The 12748-nt window shown below is 35.1% G+C and overlaps 1 protein-coding gene across 5 annotated transcripts in view; it reads left to right on the top strand.

Annotated features, from left to right (window-relative positions):
- TTC7B (tetratricopeptide repeat domain 7B) overlaps positions 1-12748 on the top strand; it is a 138107-nt gene that overhangs the window by 43422 nt on the left and 81937 nt on the right. For all 5 annotated transcript variants that reach the window (XM_065685739.1, XM_065685735.1, XM_065685736.1 and 2 more), the window contains exons 6-8: positions 4653-4731; positions 6127-6299; positions 10841-10904. In XM_065685739.1, coding sequence (XP_065541811.1) covers positions 4653-4731; positions 6127-6299; positions 10841-10904 — 316 coding nt within the window. The remainder of the gene's footprint in view (positions 1-4652; positions 4732-6126; positions 6300-10840; positions 10905-12748) is intronic.

Raw genomic sequence — 12748 nt, forward strand, 5'->3', positions numbered from 1 at the left:
ACTCTTAATTGGCCAAAAGTTATTAGCTGGAGTGTATGGATTTAAATCATTGGTATTTCTTTGTAAACATGTTAGTCATACCAAAGCTACTAAAATACTGCTGTTCTGATAGACATGCATATCAAGAGCTTTGCCTGCCCAGACTTCTTCCCTTTAAAACAAATACTATTCTATTCTTGCTATTTGAATTACTGGGACAAAGCCTCAGACTTTAAAAATTACACTGTATATAAACATCATCATTATCTTTTCTGTATATAAATATACATCTAGAGAGAAGAGCGAACACACATTTGGAAAGTGACTCAATTCCAAAAGCAATTTCTGTTTCATCACTTCGATCAAGTAATCTAGATCTCATTGTTCTTGGTTGCTCTTCTTTTAAAATATGGATATTTTTAAAATGGGATATAGTAAGCCTCAGCAATGAGGTAATAGGCTAGTATAAGTGAACTTTGCCTGTTCACTGGTATGGTTCTGGAATATACTTTTCTCTCTTAAATGGGGAAATTACTCACAATTTAGGATCAGATTGCAGAGCAGGTGAGGTTTGGTCTAAGCTCACTAAGCAAAAATTTCTTCTAATTCCTTGTTTAATCTATAAAAAGCAATGTTAGACTAAATATTTGGGTGTTTTAATCGATAAGCATAAAGGAAATGCCTGACATAGCCATTTTCACACTAATGGAGAAGGTATTATCAAAGTACACTGTCAATACAAAGTAAATTAATCTTATCAACCATTCTGTGGTTAAATTTAAAATATTTCTTTTGTAGCTTGTTTTGGCATATTGCAATTTGATCTCACTCCCTTTGTTATTACAGGGAACAGTGTTTGCTGGGTTTTTATCCTAACATCTTTCAAATATAGACTGCTTGTCATTAAGCAGTTTCTTAATTCTTTTCTACTTTTTTTGGGGGGGTGTTCAAAACCACAAAGGTAAATAGTATTTTTCTGGGGTGTCAGGTTTATCTGGACCACTAATGCCAAAGCGCTGTGGTGTCTGATGCCAAACATGCTTTTTAAAACCAAGAGAGTTCTTGGTGGTGATGGTGGCAAATAATGTTTACCCCAAGACTTTGCTACTGCTGCCCTACATGCTTATATTCAGGTCTTCTGATCCTGCATTGAAAGTTTGTCTTTACTGCCCCTCTAGTTGTCTTCCTCTGCTTTCCTTGTAAAATATCTACAGTTACTGATTTCTCTGTTTAAGAGTGAGCACCTTTGATAGATGCAGTTAAAATGTTTTCAGAGGAGCATAAAAGTTGATCTTGCAGCAGAGTAATTAATTACGTTCCAATATAAGTACTTGGGGTTTAGGGTGCGAATATGTAGACACAAGGATGCAGATTTAGCACTAAGGGCATCAATCCATATAGACTTTCAATAGTAGATTGTACTTTTAAATCCTGTTTCTCATTCTTTAACTGATACAGTGCTACTTAAAGAGTCAAAGTAGTTGTTTTTTTTGTTTGGTTTTTTTTTCCATGAAGATTCAAGGCAGCAAAACATTTTAATTAGTCTTTAAAAACTAGGAAGATGCAATTCAGAGGGCTTGAGTATGTCCTGATGGGAGGCAATCATATAAACATGAATGTAACTAGCAGTGTCTATCTGTGGGCCCTGTCCTGTGTGAAATCACTGAAAACACCTCAGCTCTCAGTGTATGTTAATTTACCTTAAAGTTCCTTGTCTCAAGAAGGGAAGTGATCTCAAAGTCATTTACAGACACTGTGGGATGTTGTTTTCTAAGTTAACCTGCCCTTTTGCTCTGGCATTCAATCATCACGGGCGGAGTTGCTAGCATGAAGGCACATCATAGTGAAAAGCAGGTAAAAGCTGTTTGCTTTCTAGGCTAGGCAGGAAAAGTATGTGTCAGAATAGCCGCCACCCGCTTCTCTGCAGTGTTACAAACTGTTAACAAATACAGGAAATGTACTTTGCTAAAAGCTGTGCAGTGTGGAGATCTACCATATTGTTCATGGTATGTTTTGCTTCAGTGCTTGTCTCTCAAAGCATTTAACGCAAATTTTTGCGTGATTTAGATTGTAGCTTTGAAGTGCGTATCTTTTTATTATACTTCCTTTAGAAGATGCTCGACAAATCTGTATTGTGTTTGTCTTCACTTGTGCAGTGGATCAGTGTTAAATGCTTTATGAAGCAAAACCTAATTTTGTATTTTAAGGTGTTTGGGTTTTTTTTCCATGATACAGTAGAACTTCACTCACAAGTTTCAGTCCCTTGCAGATGTTTGTAAAAATGCAATAGGTTACTAATAACAATCTGTCATGAACTTCTTAAAGACATTTAAAGATTGCATACTTTTTCAAAAGAGGGGTGTTTTTTTTTTCGTTCTTGTAACACATTGAAAGACATAAACTTCATATGGAAAAAATGCTAATTCCCGAAATTTCATAGAGATTTAAATTAGTGTGATTTGAAGTTCTACTACATAGTATATGTTTCATCTGTACTTGGGAATTAGTATTTCAAACTGCTAAGTTCTTGCTCATGCTCTTTTTTGGTAATTTTGCAAGGAACATTTCATTTTCTTGGCAAGTCTGTGACTTTGCAGTACAGTCCTTGCGAGAAAGCTCCATTCATGGGAATATGCCCTTAGAGCAAAGGACTTAAAGCTGGGATTCCAGTGGTCTGGATTTGGCGCTCTAAAATATTTGGCATGTGGTATTACTAAATGGTATGTATTTTAGCTTCCCAAAGGTGCTGAATGTATCCAGCTTCCACTGAGTTCAGAAGTTTTCTTTCTGTACTTACTTCATTAGTATATGAAGTTGGTGTAATAGTCATTAAGAGGCCTGCCTGCGTGAAATATATAAATAAATATAATCTTTCATGCAGTTGTTTCCATGTTAGATGTATGCACAGGATTAATTTTCTTTGATATGTACTAAACAGGCTCTCTATGGTCAAATTCTGCTGGACTATGGAGTTTTAACAGACAATCATTATTTCTGGTGTGACTGGTGATTATTTCTTTTTAACCAACTTTGACATAACTTTCGATCTGTATGTACAGGTTTTGTTATTTGGAAATGCTAGTTCCTTTTAAATGTGTTTTTATATAAAAGTGTTTTAGAAGGTGAACTTGTGCTAGTGAAAGATGTGTGTGCTGGAGACTAAAATTTCTGTAATACACTCATAATCCTTGATTATATAAAATAGAGATTACCTCTGTCATGAAATCTGAAGACTAAAATGAATGACTGGGTCTTTAGGTAAAGTGATAAAGAGTTCTACAGTTCTATAGCAAGATCTCTCACATCAAACACTGCCTTCAGGTATTCTGCAACTAAATTTAAGGAAATAATCTGTGTAAAAATGCTGGCTTTTCTTGAATTTGTACAGTTACAATTCAGAAGAGCAGTATTTTAAACGTAATTGAAAATAAAGACTTCAGAATAAAGAAGGTGATTTTAAAACAAGCTTTATAGCAGTGCAGTAGTAGAGCTTTTACTTATGAGAAGCTTACACAAAGTGCAACATTTCTTTTGAGCCCATGTTAGCAAATGTTACGCAACTTGCACATAGAATCACATCTTAAGACAATACAACTGTATGACAGCAGCGATTTAATGCAAAACATACTTTTGATTAAATAATTTTCTTTTGCAACTAAATTTTGAATAGTGAAATGGTTGTCATATGTTGTACATTGAGGTTGCAGAAAACATTTGTTCAGCTCAGCAAAAAGCCTACCCAGTCATTCACCAATTTAAAGACAAACTGTATTAATATAAACTAAAATGTTCTCAACTGCTTTTAAGTGCAATAAAAAACCAGCTGAGATATATGAGAAAAAAATAAAGCTGTAAGACCATACAAAATAATCTGTTGTTTGAGAAGAAAGTTCAGATCCGCAGAAACTGTTTGTGTGATTGATGCCTCCTCTCTGAGGCTCTTGAATCTCTTTGCAAAACTGTTCAGGCAGCAGAAGTGCCCGAAGCATAGGCGGAGAAACAAACCTGAGTTGCAGAAGCTCCATCAAAAGCCAGCTAGAGTCAAGAATAGAACACTTGATTCCCAGTCCTCTTCTGTCCACACAGTGGGCCTTGCTGTTTTTGTGCTCTTTCCTCTCTGAAAAGGAGAGGGGAAAAAAAAATTACATTACTTTCGCTGAAGATTACAAGATTTACTGCTTTTTTATTTCCCTATTTTAAGGTGTCAAAAGGCAGCTAAAATATAATGTGTTTTTTTGTTGTTGTTTGATTATTTGTTTAATTCTTTCCACCAAAGTTTATGCTTTAAAGCCTAATGTAATTGATAATTAAAACAGCTGTAGTAGCAAGACCAACTTCAGTTTTGTTTTTTCCTTCTTTTGGGTGGTCACTTCTTACACTTTTTCTTGCTTTCTCTTTGAACTATCTACTGATAATGAAAATGTTTCTTTTTTCAATAAACTGGCAGGGAATGTTGTTGTTGTAGCAGTGGGGTTCCCAAATGAATATATAATTATATATATATATATCTCCATGCCTATAGATATATATATATATATATATCACAGAGAGGTGATGATGATACACGGGGAGTAACGGGGAAGGATAACATGGATTTTAGCAATTTTCCTGAGTAATGTATTAAGGTGTTACCAAAAAGTTGGAATACTGTCAAATTCTATATTTGTATGCAGGAATTTGACGCGAGGAGTTGGTAGATTTAGAGAGTTACTAAGAGCTGTCGAAACAAGAACTACACAAAATCTGCGAATGGTAAGTTATATTAAACCACATTCCTTTTGCATCATCTGAATTTTAGTAGGCAGGTAAAATGTAAGTATAATGGATGAGTTAGAGACAAATACCAGATACACAGCATATTGGTTAGGATCTGTTATCAACTGCTTTACAAGGTTACACTTCCTGGCTGAAGTGAATGATTAAAATAAAAAGGCATGTTTGATACTCAGTCTCTCCTCTATTTCTCTTTCCTGTTTGTGGTTATCTTTAAAACCTGATTGGTCTCTGATTGACCATACTTTCAACTTTAATCATAATCGCCCTATTTATGATTACCATAGTTTCACAAGGGCATTGTTTCATGGTTTTGTAAGGTAATGAGAATGAAGACAGTGTAGTGTCTTTTGTGTGTTCTATTAAGTTGGAAGTTACCAAGCTAATCGTTTTTTTATTTTTATGATAAAGCTTCTTAAAGGAAAACAAGAAAAGCTAACTCAGGAATGTTTTTAATTTATATTGTCAGAAAATAAACCTTTACCAAAAGAGTGATGTATCTTTTTTTCATCTTTTTATATTAAAAGGCCAAGCCTTACATCTTTTGCTCTAATGTAATGATTGTCAACATGTCCTACATTAGTTTCCTAATACTAGCCTTTTAAAACATCTAAAGTCGTAATAAAGAAGGTAGTTGATTTCTTAATTAATTTAATAAGTGTTTCCTAGTAAGGTTATAAAAATTATTAAACAATAGACTTTAGACTTAGAGAGGGATAATATTGCAAACTTTAATAGAACAAAAGATGAAGAGCTTCTTATGGTACAGGAATTAAGGTGGAAGATGCAGATCTATCATATTGTTCTTTCTGTGGCTTAAACATTACATGTCTGTTGCTGGTGAATGTTGTTGGGAAATACTGCCAATGCTGTGGAAATGTAGATTTTGCATTCTTTCTGCTGTGCTGCTGCTAATCTCTTGAGTTTTCATCATCACGATATATAGTCATGCAGCATGTACATATATGTATTAAACATTAAAGAGAAGATTAACCTGATAGTCATGGATTGTAGGATGATTTAAAAGTTTTAAACCAATATTGTTTATGTTTTAAGTATTTCTACACTTAAATATATTGTGCTGCGAATAGTTGGTCAGAATAAACTTTTTTGACACAGATCCTACCGTACTTCAAAAGTATCTGGATTTAACTGATAAAACTGAAAAATTGTTTGTGATTGCCATTCATTTTCTATGTGTTTAGAGAATTCTACTGGGTACTTTCGATCGGCAATGTGCCTGGTTTTTTGGGTGTTTTAAAATAACAGGAAATATATTCTACCTGACTAGTTTTCATTAGAAGTAGTCCAAGCGTTTTAGAAGAGTCTGTATTCAGCATTTCTAAGGAAAATATTTATCTTTCAATTTTACAGACTATAGCAAGACAACTGGCTGAAATTTTGTTACGAGGTATGTGTGAACAGAGTTATTGGAATCCACTGGAAGATCCTCCTCACCAATCACCCCTAGATGATCCACTTCGAAAAGGTTCGAATACTAAGAATTATGCACTCAGCAGAAGACCACGGGTATACACTGGAGAAAAGTATGGCTGAGTTTATACCTCTCTTGTTTCTATATTTGCAATTGTTACCAACTGCACTGAGTAATTTAGTTTATATTTTTTAAAATGTAGAAGGAATTGCACAGTGCGAATGTTTCCCGTGCTGTGTGTAAATATATATATTCCCTGAAGAGAATTAGGGAAGCAGCATGCTTCTCCAAGCAGCAGTGTACACAAGACCTTTTGTTCTCAATTCCCCAAATATTTATTTTTATTCTATATTGGGGTATATGATGGAGTCAGTATCTCTTAATTATATCTGGGATACAAAAGAAAACATGAACTGTGTGGCAAATCTGAAATAGCACATTTCAAAAGTTGTGTACTGTTTCTAGATCTCTGTTCTGCTCTGTCATAAAAAGGAAAAAATTAGCAATATGGAGATTAAAATTCATCCCGTTATAAAAACCCAAAAGATATCTAGCAATTTGTCTCATAATTTTAATTTAGTCTATTTCCCAAAGCAGCTACCTCCTAATCTTTTTAGGTTAGTTATGGCATTTCTTTATGATGCCACTGTTTTGCTGAGTTTTAGTCTTTCACTGATTCAAATAGTGGTGTGGAATGGATCATTTTCGTGTCACGTATCCCAGTGGTTAATTCTAGAGTGGCTTTGGTGTGTATCTGTTCCTTCTTGAAAATGTGTGAGGTTTTTTAAACCACATTAGCTATTAGTATTATTATTAAATGTGGATAGCCATTTTCTTGAATTTTAACTTTTTCTGAGATTTTAATAGCTTGCTCTTTGTTTGTATCTGATTCAATGTAAAATGGTTTCTAAGGTTAAAGTTGTTCTCCTTGGGCACACTCTGACAGTGCCAAAATATATATTGAAAAAATTTTGCTTTTAATTACAAGTCCCTGGGTGTAGCTTGCTAGCTGAAAGTTACATGTTTGTGTCAAAGCCCGCTGGTGAAATCTTAACCATTTGGCATTGCCTTTTTTAAATTATTTTTTTTTTTTGGTCATTGATACTACATTTGATCTGATGAAATTTTGTTGCATGCTTGTTTTATGTAATCTGCAACTTTTCCACTGCCCTACTTGTATTCTACATGCAAGTCCTTGTGGGATTGTGTATTTTGTGTGTGTATATGTATATATTTAATATAGTCAACAGATATTGCTTACTTCTTTTGGGTACATGTTGGAAAGCACTGTGCGCCAGAGAGCTGAGCAGTGGAGATAATGATCTAGCCAAGATTATGATTTGCCATAGGAGGACAGTGCTAAGTTATGCAGGTGGAGAAGAGAGAAATTCTATTTAAGCTTCAGGAAAAAAAAAAAAAAAAGAAAATAAAGAAGAGGTTGTGGAGCTGGAGAATATCACTGGAGATACTCAAAATCCGACTGGACATGGTCCTGGGCCTGCTGGCTGACCGTGCTTTGAGTGGAGGGGCTATACTAGACAATTGCCAAACACCACCTCCAACCTCAGCTGTCCTGTGATTCTCTGAAATTGGTGTGATCTGAGAGTCTCAAGGAGATTGTTTTTCTGTTCCATATGAAATTTTGACCTTTTTTCTCCAAAGAATTTATTAATTTGTTTTTATGTTGTGTTCTGGCTGGATTAAAATCCAAGTGTTGTCTTTTAATTTCAGTTTTGTCCTACTATGTCTAGGATGTGAAGTCATTAGAGAGCAGTCTTTTGAGCTTTAAGATGCAGGCAGAGAGTTGAACATTCAATTCGCCAAAACAACTCTGCAAGCACATAATTTACAAACTGTACATGCAGGCAGCCTTTTTGCTGCAAAGGAAATACCTGGTTTGTGGATGCACCTTGATTACTGCACTTAAAAAGTATGCATTTATTGGCCAAACACAAGGAAGTTTTTTTAATGCAGGGTCACACATTTTCTCATTTGAACTACTTCATTTCACACAGCAAATTGTAAAGAAGAGTCTGTTCCCCTCTTATGCATGCCTTATTAGTTAGTATGAAAGCTTCTTTCCATTTTGTGACCTTGTTGTTACGTTCAAAAGGGTCTGCTTCTCCCTGAGATTGCTAATAGAAGTAGTCCTACCTTAGATTCTGCAGAGATATTTTGGTTTAGTGAAAACAGGGTCTTTATATTGTAACATGAAATGCTGTCCTACTGCAGGCATTTGAGTTGTTTAGCTGCATATATTGCAGATTTTCTTAATGAATACTTTATACAGCAGCAAGCTCATATTATTATGTGTCACTTTTTATGAGCAAGTAGAATGGCCTTTATCGTCAAAGATTTCTTGCAGATCTCCTTCCTTGATCTAGAATACTTATAGCAGGTTTCTCAGACTCAGTCTTTCAAACTTATGGTCTTCATTCTCAACTCAGCATTTTGTAGAACCATGTCTCCTGGCAAAAGTGGAGCTTTGTTCTATGTAATTTTCTTGTTCTTGGGACATGCAGGTGAGAAATTCCATTATTTCAACAGAGCATGTAATTAAGTCCCTTTCTTTTGTCACGTCACAGTGATTAATACCAGATCAACTAAAACATGTCTAGCCAAGTATCTTATCTCCAGCAGTGAACAGCAAGGCAAATATGTAGGAAAATACTTCCTAGGTATTCAACTGACCATCAGCTCTGAGTCTGAGATGTACTGTTTTTTTCTAGTTATATTGCCTGATACCTTAAGTAACTGCATTGTGTTCTTTTGAGGATGATGAATGTGATTTGGCTAATACCATTTATGATTTCATAGATCTCTGTGTTACTGCCTCTTCAGTTTGCTCAGTCCTCAGTTGAAGAGCTGCTAAACTTCTTGATTTGCCTTTCGTTGGTAGCCCTTTCATGCTTCCAGTTGCCTCTTTTGCTCAGCCCTGTTACGTTGGAATTACTTTACTTGTATGCCTGCTTCTGTCAGGAGACAGTCTGAGTTCAGCCAACTAAATTGAGCTTTTTGTTTACACAGGTCAAATTTCATAGTAATTTCTACATTAAGAGGATCCTCACTATTTGAGGCAAACATCAACTTATTAACCAAAATATATTCAGAGTTGTCGGAGAAAATGTTTGCTTTAATTTTGGTCAGTGACTTCTTCGTAGTTCTCTTTAAGGCAACTTCCCTTTTTTTTCTCCGAGAAAGTAATTTCCTCAGCAACTTCCAGTTGTTATTGTGCTTTCTGGGAACGATTGCCAGTCAGGTTAAGTCTGCTTCCAAGTTGCTTAATTCTTCTTTGAAGACTGGATAGATAAAAGGGGAGCTCTGTAATGCTTCATTTTCACTTCTCATTCCCTGTCCTGGGTGGTTCTTATTCAGCAGTAACTGTGGCTTGAAATTTCTTTGTTATGTAAAAATAAAAGTATTTTAAGATTTAGAATACTTCTCAAAATCTTATAAGAAACATGCATTGAATAAAAATCCAATAACAGAATAACTGCCCAGGGGTCTGAGCTGCTGTATATTACCACAGTATGTTTGCAATGTTGCTTTCAAACCACCTGGAGTTAAGATGTGTTTTAGTTTTCATTTCCTTTCAGGCATTTAATTACTGCTTGGATTTCTAATGCATTTAAAAAAACCCTAAAAGATGTTTTGGTCTCAGACAAGTTTTGTTTCCTGTTTGTAATTTATTGTAGTTTAAGTACCCTATGGACTATAGGAATTGCTTATTAACAAGAAGAAATTATTTCCTGCATTTAAACAGGTAATTGTGGTCTCAGTTAACAGGAGATGGTACTTGTGCTAATTAAGAAACAGTTTAGAGAAAGAAATCTGAAAAGTTAAAACAGTAACTATTGTGTTGTATGTGTGTGAGAGAGAGAATGAATGAGTGAATGAATGAATGAATGAATGAATGAATGAATGAATGAATGAATGATTTTTTTATCAGTCATGTACCCAATGTGGATTACTGTTGTCTGCCACCAGCATGGAAAAGTATTCAGAAAGCATCTAGTGTTCAGAAAAAGCAGAAAAGTTTGTAAACTAGTCCTATGCAAACCTTTAATATTGTCATTAAAAAATGTACTTCATTAAAAACAAATACTTCAACTGCTTGAAAGCAACAGTGATTATGGCAAGCGGGTAGAGATTGCACGGCTGTTTTTTTTACATGCTGAGTGCATCAGGAGAACAATTCTCAAGCATATCTCATGAAAGACTAATAAAAATATTTCTCCACATATTGCCTGAAGTATGAAAGTTATCTTGTTCTTGTGAGAGTTTCTTGTTGCTGACCTTTGAATCAGTGATGTAGATTCAGCTCATGTAGATTAGATGCCAGAGGGTAGTTAAACTGTGGGTACAGCTTTTACAGTTATTAAATCATGTGCAATTTGGGGGTATTTGAATGTGTTCACCTCTTACAGCTGTGGTGGTTTCATTCTCTTGTTGTGTTAGGCCAGCTCTTCTAAAATGCAAATTTAAAGCATTGCAAAGAAATGTGTTTTAACCAATCATTTTTTCTATGCAAGTTACTCTCTGTTCTCTTTCCTGGAAATTTTCCAGTTTTTACAGTACTCTCACTGTATTTGTGTATGCTACTCCTAAAAGTAATGTGTTCTGCTTAAATAATTACATTCTCGTTTTGAACAGCATCTTTTGTCCTCAAGAAAATACAGAAGAAGCCTTACTGTTGCTGCTTATTAGTGAATCTATGGTAGGTAAAATAGAGTGAATGTGCATGTGGTGTATGCATATATGTTTTCTTTGGGTATTTATTAAATCGAAAATAGAACTTTTTTTGTAATGCCTTGCTTTATGACTTGTGTTTCATTTTCTGTTAGGAAAGCAGGCAGTTACTTCTGAAACTCAAGCTTCTGTTCCTCTGAGCCAGCAAGTTGAGCTCTGCAAGTGTTATGAATGGTTTTTCTCCATTAGAGTGGCTGAATGTAGCCTCCTTCTAACCACAGGCAGGTGAACACAAAGACAGGTCATTCATTTGGCATTACTTATCAGTATGACCCACCTTTATACCAGCTAGTTGCCATTTGTACAGACTCAAAACATAAGTTATTTTTGTTGTAAAAAACTAACCAAGGACTACTAGATGAGCGTAATAAACATAGTCAAAAAGTGTTATCCATTGTGCATTCAGTCTCAGATAAAAGTCGAATTTGTATATTATTTTTAATGGTAGTGGCATTAGCTTTTGATACTGGTGCTACTGGATTTATTTAATCATTTTTTATGTCCTCATTTCCACAGTAGGCGATTCCTTTCAATGGTCTAATTGTGCCTTTTATCAGCCTTTTGTGTTTTCCTCTAGTGTAATTTTACTAGTCACCTATGAACCACCACGTACTGACATGCTTATACCAGGCCAGTTACATATTCTCAGATGGCAGAAATGAAATGCTGAAGCTGGAATTTCTGCTGGTTTTCTAACTGGAGGAGCGGAACCTATAGAACCTGAGGCATCATGTAACAATCTGTCTCACCACACAACGGTGAGACTTTGTCTTTTAAGTTCTATAGGTAATTCAGTTGCCTTCCTGCTCTGACATAATTTCTGTTTTGATACAGTTAAAGAGGAACACAACATTTTAGTGAACATTGTCCTATTTGAACTATTTTAAAGTGCCAAACATTCACATTGTAGTGCAAACTATTTTCCACATTCCTAGTGATGTTCATTGCAGTGTTCATGACAGAATCTGTCACCAAAAAACTAGACTGAACAAACATTTCCATATACCATGTGTTGGTTTTGCTGCAGTATATACTTACCACTGAAAGGGGCTGCCTGTGCCTCCTTAAGATGCCTGAGCTGCTTGTGGAGATATGCAGAATTCTGATGTGAACTGAGGTCATGGTAGTAGTTGCAGTTCTTCAGGAACTGACTATGGATTACTGTATTTACATGTGTACTTCCTTGTGTTAAGATGCAAAAAAACAAAAGTATGGCCCCTCATTTCAGGTGACTTACAGCTTTTCCCTTGTGAATTAGATCTGGCTTGATTATATCAAATGCTTATCGCTGTACAGCATATACCCTTATCAAGCTTCCAGTATGTTTTTTTCTTTGCAAGTAGTTGTTGCAGTTTATCTGAGGTAAAAGAGTTTGTTTCTTTCACATAATTGGCTTACTTTGGCTAAATAGTTTGCTTGTATTAGTTTTGGAGGCAAAAGGGGAAGATTGAGCATAAAAAATTAATCACTACAGACTAATCTTTCTGAGAGTTGAGAGCTGTTACTTCGGCCTCCGTGCATGCTAACTGTTTGGGGTTTTTTTTTTCTTTTTCTGTAGTAGTTAAGAAGTAGTATTTGATTTATGATTTTGAAACCAGTGTTTGAGAAAGAAAGAAGAGTAGTTGCAGAAGATTGAGTATTCATTGGTGTTTTGAGATGGTACTGTGCTATTAAAGTAGTATGATCCTTTTCTTGCATTGTCTGTGAATTAATAAAAACACAGATAAATTTTCAAGGCTTGTGTCCTTCAAGAACTTATTAAAATAAATACCTTAAACCAGGATGGGGATCTAACATATAAGTAGCATTTTG

Source organism: Lathamus discolor, chromosome 6 (genome assembly GCF_037157495.1).
Source record: "Lathamus discolor isolate bLatDis1 chromosome 6, bLatDis1.hap1, whole genome shotgun sequence".
Taxonomy (NCBI): Eukaryota; Metazoa; Chordata; class Aves; order Psittaciformes; family Psittacidae; genus Lathamus; species Lathamus discolor.